Here is a 15190-nt window from a genome sequence, read left to right as displayed (position 1 = left end):
TTGAGCTAAAATGGGCACCAAATCAACAAAATAGTACTTCACTCTTAAAAAAGTCTCCACATTAATGAGCAGTTGTGGGAGTGTGCAGTAGAGTACAGTACAGTACAGTACAGTAGAGTAAAGTACCAGTACAGTACAGTAGAGTACCAGTAGAGTACAATACCAGTACAGTAGAGTACAGTAGAGTAGCGTAGAGTACAGTAGAGTACAGTACAGTACCAGTAGAGTACAGTACAGTAGAGTACAGTAGAGTAGTTACAGTAGAGTACAGTAGAGTACAGTCGAGTAGTTACAGTAGAGTACAGTACAGTACAGTAGAGTAAAGGGCGGGCCCAGGTCCCAGGTTGGAGGGTTTTGGGCAGTGTCCAGCCCACATCAATAAGCCCACGATGGATGGGACCACAATGACAGAAAAAAGATGTCACGTCCAGATTTAATGAACTTGTGCAGCACGTCAAAATGTTTTGTTATCGATTGGCTGTTCATATACTCAAGCCAAAGCAGACAAACACACTCGGCTTGATTACTAACATTGAGGAGAGACAGTGAGGGTAATTAAGAGGCAGAGAATGCGCCCCAGAGCTTTGGGGACAGGGCCAGAGAGAGGCAGTAGTGATGGGGCCAGAGGGGGTCAAGGGCTTGGATATTGCTAGTCAGGTGAGGACAACACCAAGGTATGGTGCTGTGAACCACAGCTGAACATGAGAGGCGAGTGAAACCGGCAAATACTCTCAATCTAACAAAATGGATGGCAGTGGTGGATCTGGAAACCTCGGTTCAATTGCACCATGGATTAAGCCTGGGAGAAAATCCATTAGCGGCAGCTCACTGTGCTCTACAGCAGAACCACCAAACAAAGGAGTGTTTACCTTGAATGTCTATCGACATCCTTCATACAACTTCAGATTCATTTCAGGTGTGAGCTGGATACATTGCGCTCAAATACTGGGGACAAGGTAGAGTGTTTTCTGAAGCAATCTTTAAATGGAGCAATTCTTCTTGAGGGCTGTCAAGGCCCAAGCTGCCAGAGGAGGCAAACTCAGACCTCTCTCATCGACCTGCATTAGTGGGTGAGTCACTCTCGCTCTGGTTTTACAATTCTTACGGTTTCGAGTGGACATTGGTATATATATTATAGAGGAGGCGGGAGAGTAACCATGCCTATAGTAAGGGTTGAGTGAGCCAGCACAGCTTTAAAGAGGCAGAGAGAACATGGTAGTGTATACACAGTGATGAGTGTGTGTGTGTGTGTGTGTGTGGTGTGTGTGTGTGTGTGTGTGTGTGTGTGTGTGTGTGTGTGTGTGTGTGTGCGTGCGTGTGTGTGTGTGTGCGTGCGTGCGTGTGTGTGTGTGTGTGTGTGTGCGTGTGTGGAGTGAAATTAGATAGCATCAGACTGGACGGAAGGGACATGGGCAGAGGAGGGCAGAGTTAGCATATCCAGTAGACTGTACACAACACAGGCAGGCTCTTACTTGGCGGCCCTCTCCTGGTCGTATTTACACCGCAGGTCCAGCAGCTCTGTCTGTGCTGTGCTCAGAGCTGCAGAGGGGACAGGGGAGGGATGTTAGACATAAAGCCTTCAACTCAGACTGCATAGATCAGGGGTGTCAAATTTGTTTTGGTTGCGGGCCACACTGGACCAAACGCAACCTTACGCAGGCCGGAAAAATAATACATTTAATAATAATAATAATAATACATTTATTAGTAAATCTAAACAAATGTCCACTGCTGTGTGCACCGGCGCCTCATATAATTACAATACTCAATATTACAACAGCCTATACTCAGTTTATACTGAATGACTCATTTCCTCAGAGTTCAATAACACAGTGTTACAGCGCCCTAGGCAACGCAAGACTCAGACAATTGCCTTATTTTCAAGATGGGTTCATCTGTGGGCTGAAGGTTAGAACAAAATATTATAAATAATGAATGAACCATTACATCCAATAATAAGAACCATAGATACAGGCCTTTTCTTTGACACCCCTGGTCTAGATGCTGTTGAAATTGACCATGTGAAAGTACACTCACATGAATGCAGCACTTTGATCCTCTCTTCCGCCTCACCCAGTCTGTCTGCCAGAGTAGCATCTGAGTCCCCTGGCTCCCTGTGAGAGAAAACACAATGTAAAAAACATGACCAAGCTCACAACGTGGCGTAACCCTCATGCTGATTTTGGTGTCGCACATCTACACCTGTCTAAGCTGGTGGAGGTGGTGTAATGGTGAGGGGAATGTTTTCTTGGCACACTTTGGGCCCGTTAATACCAATCAATCATTGCTTGAATGCCACAAGATGAATGCCACAAGATAATGCACCATGTCACAAAGCAAAAGTCGTCTCAAACTGGTTTCATGAACATGACAATGAGCTCAGTGTTGGCCTTCCCAGTCACCAGATCTGAATCCAATTGAACACCTTTGGGATGTGGTAGAACCGGAGATTCACAGCTTGATAGCGGACTTGAAAAAAGAATTGCGTGATGCAATCATGTCATCGTGCGGCCGTACCACCTTGTCTGTGCGGCCGTACCACCTTGTCAAGCCTGATCTCTGTCTACCGTCAATGTATGATTGAATAAGTACTACTGTTATTCATCATCCTCATCATCGTCTCCACAGTGAGGAGGGTGTGTGAGGGGGCTGTGAAGGGGTAGTGTGAGGGGGCTGTGAAGGGGTAGTGTGAGGGGAGTGAGGGGGCTGTGGTTCTCACCCCTCTGTCTGGCCCTGGTGGTTCTGCTGGGGAGAACCTGAGGCCCGGGGGGCCTGTGTGCTGTTAGGAGTCATCACGCAGGCTGTGCGGCTGGACGCCTCTGCCTCTCCTGTGGCCGCTGCTGGTCCCTCTTCTGTGTCGTCTGTCGGGAGAGGAGTCGAGGACACACAAGTTATGTAATCATCCCTGTGTTAAATGTCCCACTGCCACCACAGAGAGCATACGTGCTTGTATGTGGCTTAAGATGGATGTTGTGAGACAAAAGGGGGACGTTGTTCATTTCAAGGACGACTTGGACACTGCATGGTTGAGCTGTGCCCACCCCCATGGTGAGTGTTGTGCTGTAGCTCTGACCTTGCTTGTCAAGGCACTCCAGGTGTCTCCTCCGGTGCCCGCTGATCTCCCTGCCCGGGGCCTCGCTGTCTGGGGCCGAACCCTGCAGCTGCTGCAGCCTCTCCTCCAGGGTGTGTGTGGCCTCCAGGACGGGAGCTGGGTCTGAGAGAAGAGAACACACATATACACACACACACACACACACGCACGCACGCACGCACACACACACACACACATACACGTACGCGCACACGCACACGCACACGCACACGCACACGCACATGCACACGCACACACACACACACACACACACACACACACATGCGCACACACACACACACCCCAAAAAAGAGATTAAAATACTGGACAATAAAATAATTACAAAATTGGTCGCAAAAGTTGGCACATTGAAGAGGTTTCCCGGAGAGCTTGTACATGACAGCACAGTATAGCGCAGTACAGGATATTACACGGTCTCCTGCACAGCAATATCAACAGTAGGAGTCTAGTAATTCCACCAAGAAGCGGTTCCAAAGAGTGACTTCTCTCCACTGAGACCCCTTTGAACATCTCACAGGCTGGACCTAATGACATGAGAGGAGTGCAGCAGCTCTCTCTAATCTACCGAGATCTGATGGAACCTAACCTATCACATAGAAACTAAATGGAAAAAGGTATAGGAATAGTTTGCAGTAAAATACGACGAGGACTTAAGTCACCGAGCATACACCTAGACAAATCCAACAAAGTGTGGTAAAAAGTGTTGCTCTTGAAAAGAAGGGGGGAAAAAAAGCGAGATTCTTTAGCACAACAGAAGAGCTGTTTTGCAATGCATGCGCAGCAGCAGCGGGCCCATGGGGCCAACTAGGAGGCTGTTTCTCTACTAACAAGTCTCCTCTGTATCATTTGATCATTTAAATTATTATGCCAGGAATTCTCAGGAGGCGGCTCGGCACTCCACATCACAGGGCTGTTTTTAATCTTCCCCTTCCCTTTCTTCCCCTCCCGAAGAGTTCACCAGCTCTGAGAGGGAGAGCTGCTCCTGTTGTGTACCTGCCTGCCGCTCACCAAAGGAGGTGACTACTAGTGGCAAAGCATAGAGAGGGAGGCTCAGGGGAGCCGCTTGACAAGGGGGGGGGCACACACACACACATCAGCCCTTCAAAACTCCAAAAGAGGAGGAAAATCGCTGCTTTGCCGCACAAACTTTCCTCTCAAGCTTTCAGCTTGTTTTTCACGACCGATCCTCCCTTTAGTGTGGGCACTGACTGAACTGACTTTTCACGGAGACTCCTAACCACAGACGTTTAAACGTCAACAGACACCAGTGAGAGTACACCACCATCTATAGACAGGCCACAAATACACAGCAGCATAAACACATGCTCATCTGTGACGGCCTAACTCTAAATGAGCAAGTTGCGGAAATGCTGCGCATACATTGCCGTTTGACATAAGAGGGCTTTCATCAGAAACATTTGGATCATCGATTGAACTATTTTTTCCCAGGAACATTTACAGTCAACCTCTCTCTGTGTTCACTGTTACACCAACTCTAGAGATATTGCATCAGTCACATGGGACATCACACTTAAGAACACAGCTCTTCTAAGACAAACAGGATGACTTAAAACAGTGCTATACCATCGACCCCTTGTCACAGAAATCACGTTATCAGCCTCTTTCCCCATATATCCTTTCAACTTTCAATGATCAAAGGACAGAGATTATAGTAAGGGATCTCTCACACATGGACAAGCAAGGATTATCAATCAGTGGCTAGGGGAAAAAAAAGTGAAGGCAAAATTAAAGTGAAGTCAAATTTAAAGTGAAAGGATATAACTTAAATCTGTATACAACATTAACCCAGGCAAAGAGGATCACAGTAGGGTTATTCTCAGAGGGCTATTATTGAAGGGAGAGTCAAAGAAGACTGCTGATAACCGTAGAGAATAAGGCTACTAATTGACCTGGCTAATAAGCAGTCCTGAAAATTCCTTCACGGGCAAGTCTTTAACACTTAATCCTCACAATAAAAGGGGGAAGGGGGGGGGAGAACTCCAATGGAATTTTTCACTACTCTGCAATTATACCTGAGCAGATACTCTAACCCAAATTGCTCCACACAACCAGCTTCCTTCTAATCAGGAAACAAGGCATGGCCGACCCACCGCTATCTCGAGTGAGTCATATCGCTCTCTATGCAAATAAACCGTAAAATATTTTTCATCTGGCCCTTATCTTAATTATGGCTGATTGGACATCTGCCCTGAGGTCAGGGTAACGGATAGCACAACACCACCTCGTTGACGGTCGTAAATCACAGGACATTAATACATCATACCCTCCAGTGAAACATAGGTCCATCTACACATGAATCAAAGTGACTGAGAGAAGCTGCGGACGAATGCACAACGCTATGAGGGGTTCAGCAAGGTCATTCCGGACACATATATAGGTACGGTACATATGTGCATATATACACGCCTGTCCTCTCCAAAGACAGCAAGTATCACCACCAGTCGTTCAAGGTCCTGGTCTCAACTGCTCTTTTACTCCGGTTCTTCAAGAGTTGGATTGGTACTCTTTGGTGTTCATTAGCCCCCCAACTGTAAGCAGTGGAATCTGTTTGTGGGGTCCCAGCTATTGTTGATGATATTATGGACTGGGTTTGCATCACTCTTACAGATACAAAATAATGAGGTTCCATGGCTGTTCCATGGCTGGGCTGGTTCCTGCCGGCCACCACGCTGATGTTTCTCTGCTGTTGCTCATCTCTCAGTAGAGGGGGGGGGGGGGGGGGTCCCTGGTGAGCCATCAGCCCACGGTGGGCAAGGGCCCACTGTGTACACACTGTCGACGGGACCATAGAGACAGGGGACAGGGGACGGGCTCAGGACATGTCTGGGGTTGGACGAGGGTGGTGCAAGCCAAGGCAAGCAGGTGTGTTGGGGCGGTCCGTCTTGGCCCTGTCAGCGATACACCATCATTAGCCAGTGTGGGCTCAGTGGGGTGCGCCATTACGTCTCCCTGGGCTCTGTGTAATTACGCTCTGACATAATTAACCCAGCAAGCCCATTAGCCAAGCACTGGCTGGCTGGAGAGAAAAAAAACCTGCTATAATTATTTGTTGTGCGCATGTTAATGAGGCCAGCTGTGTTCCCATCATACAACACGAACAAATTAATTTACAAGGCTGAGCTTCAAGTTTTTTTTTTCCTTTTCATTCAAAACAGTCTTTTGTTTTGTCTTCGAGTGGTCTTCAAAAACAAGACTCTTGAAACACTCTTGTCAAGAACCACAACTAGGTTGACTGAACAGTTAGTTCAACTTCCAGAGAGTGTCCTCATCAAGATGGCTTCCTTTCATAAAAGTTTTTTTGTTTTTTTTGTTATAGAAAAGTAAAGGACAAAGTATTTATTTAAAAGTAAGACAAATACTTAATGTAGCAAAGTCAAGGTCATCTCAAACTGTCTGTAAAGAAGAATGTATTAATACTATAATATGTGACATACCCTTCCCTGCCCTACAATGCATGGGCAAAGCTCTGACCATACAGTGTAGACGGACTTAAGACCAGAGTCAAGGTGCCAAGCCTCTGCATAGCTTTGGGAAGCTCCGTCTTCAGCAGTTGTGTGGGAAAAACCTAAAAAGTAATCTACTCTATAACAACTACACTGTCATACTTCAGAGCCCACAACACTCAAACCTCCAATGTCTATCCTGGTTTGAACCTACGTGAAACTGAAATAGTTTTTTTAGCAACAATGAAACAATTATCAAAAAAAGGACTTTGAAAACATGAAAACATAAATATGTCATTCTGTTTCCGTGGCGCTTTTTAAAAATCAAATAAGCATTTGATATTCAGAGAGCATAATGGATTGGAAGTCTCTCCTTTTACCTTCATGTGGAAAATAGAGTGAAACAAAAAACAAAAAAACATGAAGAAAAGGACAGACAGTGAGAAAAAGAGGTATTTTTGTGTTTATAGTGCGCTGAAGGACACGCTGAAAGACAAACATACTCTTCTGTTCCCCACGTCTTTGTCAGTCTGAAGGACATAGAGGAGATAGCATCAGTTGCCAGCATTTTCTACAAGACTGTTGAAAGACACTGTTGAAAGACACATGTTACGCTACGAGAGTCTAGAAAATGGCACCAAAAAAGTTATTCAACCTTAATTGAAACATTACATTCATGACCTAGTTGCCATTCTACACAATTAGTAAACAATTAAGAGAGCAGAAATGCCTAACAACAACTGGAATAGTTCCTCACGTATGCTCCTATCGGTTGGAATTTCAGTCGTACCATTAATCCCAACATCTCACACACACACACACACACACACACACACACACACACACACACACACACACACACACATACGCACACACACACTTCGACACACACTCACACACACACATACACACAGACACACACACACACACACACACACACATAGACACACACACGCACACACACACTCACACACTTCCTCTCTCTTATGAGCACAGACACACACACTCCTCCCAATCCCTCTGGGGTCTCCTGCTCCACAGGGATCCATTGGTGCGGCCCAGCTCTTTTATGAACATAATGCATTATTAACCACCTCAAACATCTCCTGGGCCTTTGTTTATTACTGCTCTTATTAATCACTTGTGCATAATCTCGTCCCGCCCAGAGAGCTTTCGTTTTCCATCAGCTTTTACATGCTCTCATTTCCGATACCGCCGCAAATACGCTCAGCTCCGTGTTCCCTCTCATCTTCTGACAGAAGGTACTCAGCAGCACCGCCATTATAAAAGTCCCCTCTATGACTAACAGGCCCCCTGAAGCCTTTCTCTCTCAAGGGGGTGCTAATGTATTATGAGGGATCCCACTGAGGGACTTCTTTGAGTATGCATACTATAGGATCAGGTAAACACACTAAAATGTTCAAAGGAAATTACTAACTGAGGTCAATATGCACTGCTGGTGCAACGTTGCAGTCCAAGGACACTTTGATACAGGTATGATTACTGTCCACTGTACATACCTAATGTTTTGTTATATTGTTCTTCCCATGATGGATGTATGTTTATCTTGTAGATAGTACTAGTTATTTGTCTGTATTATCTTGTAGATAGTACTAGTTTTTTTTGTCTGTCTTACATGTAACGATGAATTGAGAATCAAGGACCCCAATTGAAATAAGCCAGTGGCTTTCTTGGGTTTTTATCCTGTTAGTTGACGTAGTATGTAATATGTACTTTCATGTACCTACTCCTGCAAATCTTCTAATAAAGTTTTCAATCAATCAATCAATCCACAAAGTGACCAATCCATGATGGAATTTGGGAGTGCTTTGTACCTGTGCTGTCCCGTAGTACCACTGGTCACCACTAGCTTGCACTGTTGCCTAGACATTTACGGTGATGCAGGCAGACCTCAGGCCTGCCAAGGGCCCAGCATACACACACACACACACACACACGCACGCACACACACACGCGCGCATGTACGCACGCGCACACACACACACACACACACACACACACACACACACACACACACACACACACACACACACACACACACACACACACACTTTGAGGAGTGCATTCAGATCAGCACCTTCACACAGTGTAAGTGAGCTCCCCGTTCAGATGAAAGGTGCTGTGTTCTTCAGGAGAGGCAGAGGGGGAGAGTGGTGGGGTGATCCTGAGGGAAGAGTGTGTAAAGACAGCAGAGGAGGTAGAGCAAACACCTGGAGCGTCAGTCTCAGGGCTACGCCCCCGGCGACAGGGCCCCGCTACGCTCCTCTCCTCTCGCAGCAACGGCAACAAACGCCAACGTTCAAACGCAGCGAGGGGTGCAGTCATGGAAACTGCCTTGACTTTTCATATCAAATGATTGGAAGTTGTTTATTTATACTGATCAAAACAGTGTGGAGGTGTGATAAACAAAGAGACATTGTTAACAGATCAGGCCCAGCGATGGGTAGGAGTTACTACGGAGCACGGGGAGAAACAAGTCAAAATTACAAGTCAAAGTGAAAAGTGTGGGCTTGGGGATCCAATAAGCACATTTCCAGATCTTCTACTTTTTCATTGGGTTCTCATTGCTCTTTGTTTGAAGTTACTGTACACAGGGCAATAAAGTACTTGTACGGTTAATAAACATACCATACCATTACTTCATAAAACACAAAAATAGTGAAACGATAAAGCCGCGAGGATGTCGCGAAGGGAGAATAAAAGTCCCTTCATAAACTTTGAGCTCTGAAAATGAAAAGCAACAGCATAGCATCAAGTTATACGCAACTGATACGTTGTCTGTATTCAATAACCGATACTTCATTGTGTGTCGTGACACCGGACACCAGACGTCACTGATACAACAGGTCACCTATTGAGTTGCTGCCCTGGCCCCTCCCCCCTCCTCCCTATCTCTGCTCTTGCATTCATTAACTCTGCTGCTGGCCCGCTCTGATTGGCCAGACCCACGGCCTCTGAGTGTCAGCACATACAGTAGACCCGGGTGGAGGGACTCATTCAGATGAAATAATAGGAGGCAAGAAAAAAAAAGGCCTGGCAATGAATAGTAATAATGGCATTAAGATTAACGAGCACGGCGTGTGAAGAATAATTGCGTCTGTCAGAACATTAAAAATACATGAGCTTGAGCGTTTGTTGGGAGAACGGTGGCAAAGCTCAGTGTTGGTGTCGGAGGGGGAGGGGGGGAGGAAAATAAATTGGGGACCACAGCCAAATGACTGTCCTCTGGTGTACCTGGAGGGATGCATTCTGGGAAGGGGGGTGACCTTGGACAGGGCCGGTGAGATGTACAATGATAAACAGGCGTTGGATACCGCAGGCCCACCACACAGATGGCAGATTCTGTAAGGGGGGGGGGCAATACACAAATACCCTCCTCTCATTGTTGTGACCCTCCTTTGGCATCAGCAAGAAGGTAAAGGATATCAGAAAAAACACCAACATACTATAGCCAAGAAGTAGAGTCAGAGGCTTAGAAGTCTTAGATACTCTGACATTGCATTTAGGGAATACACTCACTGAACAATTTATTAAGAACACTATACTAATACTGGGTAGGGCCTCCCTTTGCTCTCAAAACAGCCTCAATTCTTCATGGCACTGATTCCACAAGATGTTGGAAACATTCTTTTGAGACTCTGGTCCATGATGATGACATGATTGCATCACGCAATTCCTGCAGATTTCTCAGGTCCACTGTCAAGCTGTGAATCTCCTATTCTACCACATCCCAAAGGTATTCTATTAGATTCAGAGCAGGTGACTGGGAAGGCCACTGAAGAACACTGAACTCATTTTCATGTTCATGAAACCAGTTTGAGACAACTTTTGCTTTGTGATATGGTCCATTATCATGCTGGAAGTAGCCATTACATTCTACTGATTAGAAGATGGATAAATTGTGGCCATGATGTAGGCTGTGGCATTCAAGCGATGATGATTGATTGGTATTAACGGGCCCAAAGTGTGCCAAGAAAACATTCTCCACATCATTACACCACCTCCGTGAATGAGACGGTGTACAGGTGTTCCTAATGAAATGTTCGGTGAGTGTAAATGGCACAGAACAAACAAGACCCAAGCAGGTTGTAGTTTTACTACGGCAGTGCTTTCAAATCGCCTTCCCTGTGGCAGGCCCATCAGGAGGAGGCCATACTACCTGCGTTGAGGGAGCTGGGACTACGCGCTCTATGGTGAAGGAGTCACCCTGTCCTCTCTCACCTCATCACCCTGATGCCGACACTGGTGGGGGACCAGCTAAGGTCAAATGGAGATAAGCGTCTGGATATGCTAATCCAAGGCCACCTGATGTAACCTGGCCTGCTCCAGCTTTGTGCTGTGACATTACCCAGACAGCAGGGCTCCACTTCCACCTGGGGTAATCACTGGGAGATACAAAGGAGCTCTATTTTGATGTCCTTTATGTTGAAATAACATCGATGATGAACAGAGAGTGGGAGCTGATTAGAGTTGCGTGTGAGTGTGTGTGTGTGTGTGTGTGTGCGACTGCGTGCATTTGTGCATGCGTGTTTATGTATGTGTGTGTGGGTGTGTGTGTGTGTGTGGGTGTATGTGTGTTTAGGTGTGTGTGTGTGTGTGTGTGTGTGTGTGTGAAATTATTTTTATCTTTAAACTCCTAGCTACAGGGGTTCCTTTTTACAGCTTAAACACCACATGGTTTATGGGTGTTCTTTCATGTCAATGCGCTGTCTTGTTGTAGAGATTAAGTCCTTGTTCGGTTTCATTTCCACTGTTAGTACTCTCTGCTCTCGAAAGAAAATGTGCTCATGACAAAATATAGCCTTAAACCTCTCCCGGGTCCTCCATTAAGTCCTTGATACGGGAAGGTATAGGTCAGGAAATCAAACCGAATACATCTTCAAAGACAGGCATTTTCTTATCAAGGAAATAACTCCATTCAAAGTGTGTGGCGCAATATCAAGCAGGAAACTTCAAGGAAAAATGGAGACCTTTAAAAGTCAGTCGCCACATCGCTATTTCTCAGACACACTTTTATCTTGTATTCATTGAATCTGTAAACAGCATTCTCTACTCTTGCCATGAGTGTTCCTCTGATCTAGCCGGAGATTGGACTGCATTTTGCTCCCGTCTTCTGCAACAAAGAGCAATACTATATGTGTGCCCTGACACCAAAAAACAACAACAGCATAAACAGTCTCTCTCTCTCTCTCTCTCTCTCTCTCTCTCTCTCTCTCTCTCTCTCTCTCTCACACTCTCACTCTGTCCCATTCCCTCCCTCCCTCCTCCTCTCTTTCTCGCTCTCTCTCTCTTTCTTCCTCCCCCCTCCCTCTCGCTATTTCTCTCTCTCTGATTTTGCTCCCGTCTTCTGCAACTAAGAGCAATACCATGTGTGCCCTGACAACAAATAACAACAACACAATAAATACAGTGTCTCTCACTTCTCCCCCCTTCTCTCTCACATGTTCAATCTCCCCCCCCCCCTCTCTCTCCCTCTCTCACCCCCCTCTCTCTCTCACACCATCAATCTCTCCCCCTTCCTCTATCTCTCTCTCACACACACACTCTCACTACCCCCCCCCCCTCTCTCTCTCTCTCCCTCTCTCTCTCCCTCTCTCCCTCTCTCTCTTTCCCTGCTGGCCTCATCAGGCCCGGGCCCTACACTAAGACAAGCTACAGTTGAGTTTTAATTGGCCGTCTGCAATCAACAGCCAATCCCCACAAGGATCTGCTCTCCTCAGCAATGCAACACTCAAGGACCGGCTCTGGGTTTCGACGTGGCCCCACACAGAGTTTTGGGTACCACTCTGACAGCATGCTCTACAAAACATATAAGAGCTCCAGGTATGGTGTCTTTCTGTGTGTTCCTACAGTAGTCATAGAACGCTGGTCTAGTGATGTATGGGGTCACTCAGATGCAGGTCCGTGGAACCACAGTCAAACAAAACACAGCACCTGTCATGGATGTCGTTGGATACAGCCTACATGAATGAGTTGGACACTGACACCTTTCTATAATTGAATATACATTTACCCTAAACCTAACCCTAAATACATGTGATAATGACGCCTTTCTATAATTAAATATACATTTACCCTAACCCTAACCCTAAATACATGTGATAATGACACGTTTCCATCATTGAACCCTAACCGTAATGCAATTTCTAATTATACATATTGATTTGATTTATTACATATGAGCAGGATATATACTCTTCTTTCTTGTGGGCACAATCATGCAGCTTCTATTTCTATGAGCTACGGTCACTTGCTATGTAGCTACTTAAGACGCAGGAGACCCCGGGGGAAAGCAGTAGGGAAGACGCGGCAGACATTGAAACAATGTATCAACAAGTATGTGGAGTCTGGCATCGCCATTTCGAACCACTAGGGACCATGGGGCTGGTGGAGCGGCCCCTCATGCTTACCTTTGACATATTGAACATGCACACTACCAGTATCCCTACTCATACCATTTCACTACCATAGAAGAAGCCATCCGAGGAAAACAGCCAATTGAATGCATATACCCAGAGCTATACTCAAGTATATACTCATACTCAAGTAAAATAAACTACGGCACAGCTGTGAATGTTTCATTAACAATTTAATTATTTTGTTTACGGTAGGATGTGATGATTATAACTCATTAGAAGACGAGGGCGATGCCTGACAGCGACCTCTGCTGGTGGGGCCGTGCCCTGTAAGACGGAACACCGCTGGGTGACGCTTATCTATGTGGAGCGATCTCCTGAAGGGGGGGGTGGGGGAGGGGGGGCTTGTTCCATGAGGTTATGTGTGCTGTTTGTTTTGTTGATGTGATGTGATGTGGCTGTGCACCAGGTGTGAGACTCACCTGGGGCTTCGATAAGCTGCTTGTAGATTCCCAGGAATGCAGACTCGGCCTCTTTACTGCGCTTGTTCAGAGCAACCACCTGGAGAGAGGAGCACACAATCCGCAGGGTTAAACCTCAGGCAGGGAGAACAACTGCCGTAGACGGTAATGACATTGTTGTTGCTGATGGGCTTGTGTGGTGAACGCTGCAGGCCGCTTTACAGTATGTGCTGGGGGGTATACTGTACATATTTACATTCGAAAAAATAAGACTTGGCCTCTCAAACTTCCGATGCTGGATGCGTGTTGTTGTAGTGTGACATTTGGCCTGTTAAACGCAGGCGCTGGTGTACACCAGGAGCCAGGTCAGTGTCTGTGGCCTCCGTCACACCAGCGTTCAGCACCTGCTATTCTCCCCTCCGCGGGTGATGCAAACCAATTAACGATTCATTAGCAGGGACAAAGAAATGGAATTAACCACCACCTGGCCCCATGGAGAGAGCACCTGGCACCTAGTGCATATGTGGGTTAGAGTCCTCCGAGCCCCTGAACCACCGGCCCAGTCCCTGTCCTCTACGCCAGAGGACGTCATCGACCGAAAGTCCTAGTAGTCCTTCTCTCTGAAAAGTACTAAATCAGATCAGCCTCATCCAGATGACCCTCTCCAGTCAGGGAGCAGACTGAATTCAAATGATTGTCATCTATTGTCTGTGTGATTCCTGTCAGTGCAGATTACAGCTTTTATCTGGTCGACACAATGGATTCTATTAAAGGAGGCAAGTGGACGGTGCGTCGGAGCTGTTCTTTATCGGTATGACTGCAGTTCAAGAATATCAGTTGGAACAAGAACTGAAAACACTTGTGAGGACGGCGGGGGGAGACTGTTTAGAGCCGTTATAAATAACAACTGTTGAAAACAGAGAGATACAGAGAGAGACAGAGAGCCCTTGATTTACTGGAAATGGCTTGTGTCTTCCCCGGAGAGGCCTAACGACAGCATCATGTTTAAAGAAATATCATAAAGATCAAGCAAATCCCTCCCATCACTCCCACTTGGAGCTGCTCGCCGGAGTTCATGGAAAATAGAAAGGCTGGAGCCCAATCGATACAGATGCAATAGTCTGCAGCTCTCAGCCGACTCCCAGCTATAGTGTTGTTTCCCCCCCTCGCTCCCTCTCTCTCCCCCTCCCTCTCTCTCTCTCTCTCTCTCTCTCTCTCTCTCTCTCTTTCTCCCTCTCTCCCTCTCACTGTTCTTTCCAGGACATGACAGTACTTTGTTGGATCAGCAAACAGTCACCATGAATAGAGCCTCAGCCCAAACAAAACACCATGGCAATGATGTGTACAGACACATTAGCAACCCAAACAATGTGATTAGTTTAATCAGATAGTCTGTTTTATGTTTGCCCTTAGTAGAAAAATGTAAAATAAAAATAAAATAAAAATATATGTATATATACTGTATATACGTATATTAACTGTAGCTCTGGAATTCCTGTATTCCTTCCTTAAATTATTCACTAAAGAGAAGGTAGTTCTGATACATAGATAGGAAACTTCATTATCAACCTACGCCTCATCTTTAGTGAGTGCTCTGAACACACACACACACACACACACACACACACACACACACACACACACACACACACACACACACACACACACACAGAGACACACACACACAAACGGGGCCCTGAACTGCATATGTAAAAAAGCACAGGACCCATGAACGCAACAGGGCTCCATTTTGCACAGGCACGGGGTCTCCTAGCC

The 15190-nt window shown here is 46.2% G+C and overlaps 1 protein-coding gene across 1 annotated transcript in view; it reads right to left on the bottom strand.

The window, feature by feature from the left end:
• cux2b (cut-like homeobox 2b) overlaps nucleotides 1-15190 on the bottom strand; it is a gene marked incomplete at its 5' end in the record, with an annotated part of 84417 nt that overhangs the window by 12482 nt on the left and 56745 nt on the right. The window contains 5 exons of the mRNA XM_080532114.1: nucleotides 1473-1539; nucleotides 2038-2114; nucleotides 2720-2861; nucleotides 3074-3214; nucleotides 13436-13514. Of these exons, the coding sequence (XP_080388240.1) occupies nucleotides 1473-1539; nucleotides 2038-2114; nucleotides 2720-2861; nucleotides 3074-3214; nucleotides 13436-13514 (506 nt within the window). The remainder of the gene's footprint in view (nucleotides 1-1472; nucleotides 1540-2037; nucleotides 2115-2719; nucleotides 2862-3073; nucleotides 3215-13435; nucleotides 13515-15190) is intronic.

This window comes from Nansenia antarctica (assembly GCF_963989245.1).
Source record: "Nansenia antarctica genome assembly, chromosome: 5".
Lineage (NCBI taxonomy): Eukaryota > Metazoa > Chordata > Actinopteri > Argentiniformes > Microstomatidae > Nansenia > Nansenia antarctica.
This window is presented reverse-complemented; position numbering and strand designations above follow the sequence as displayed.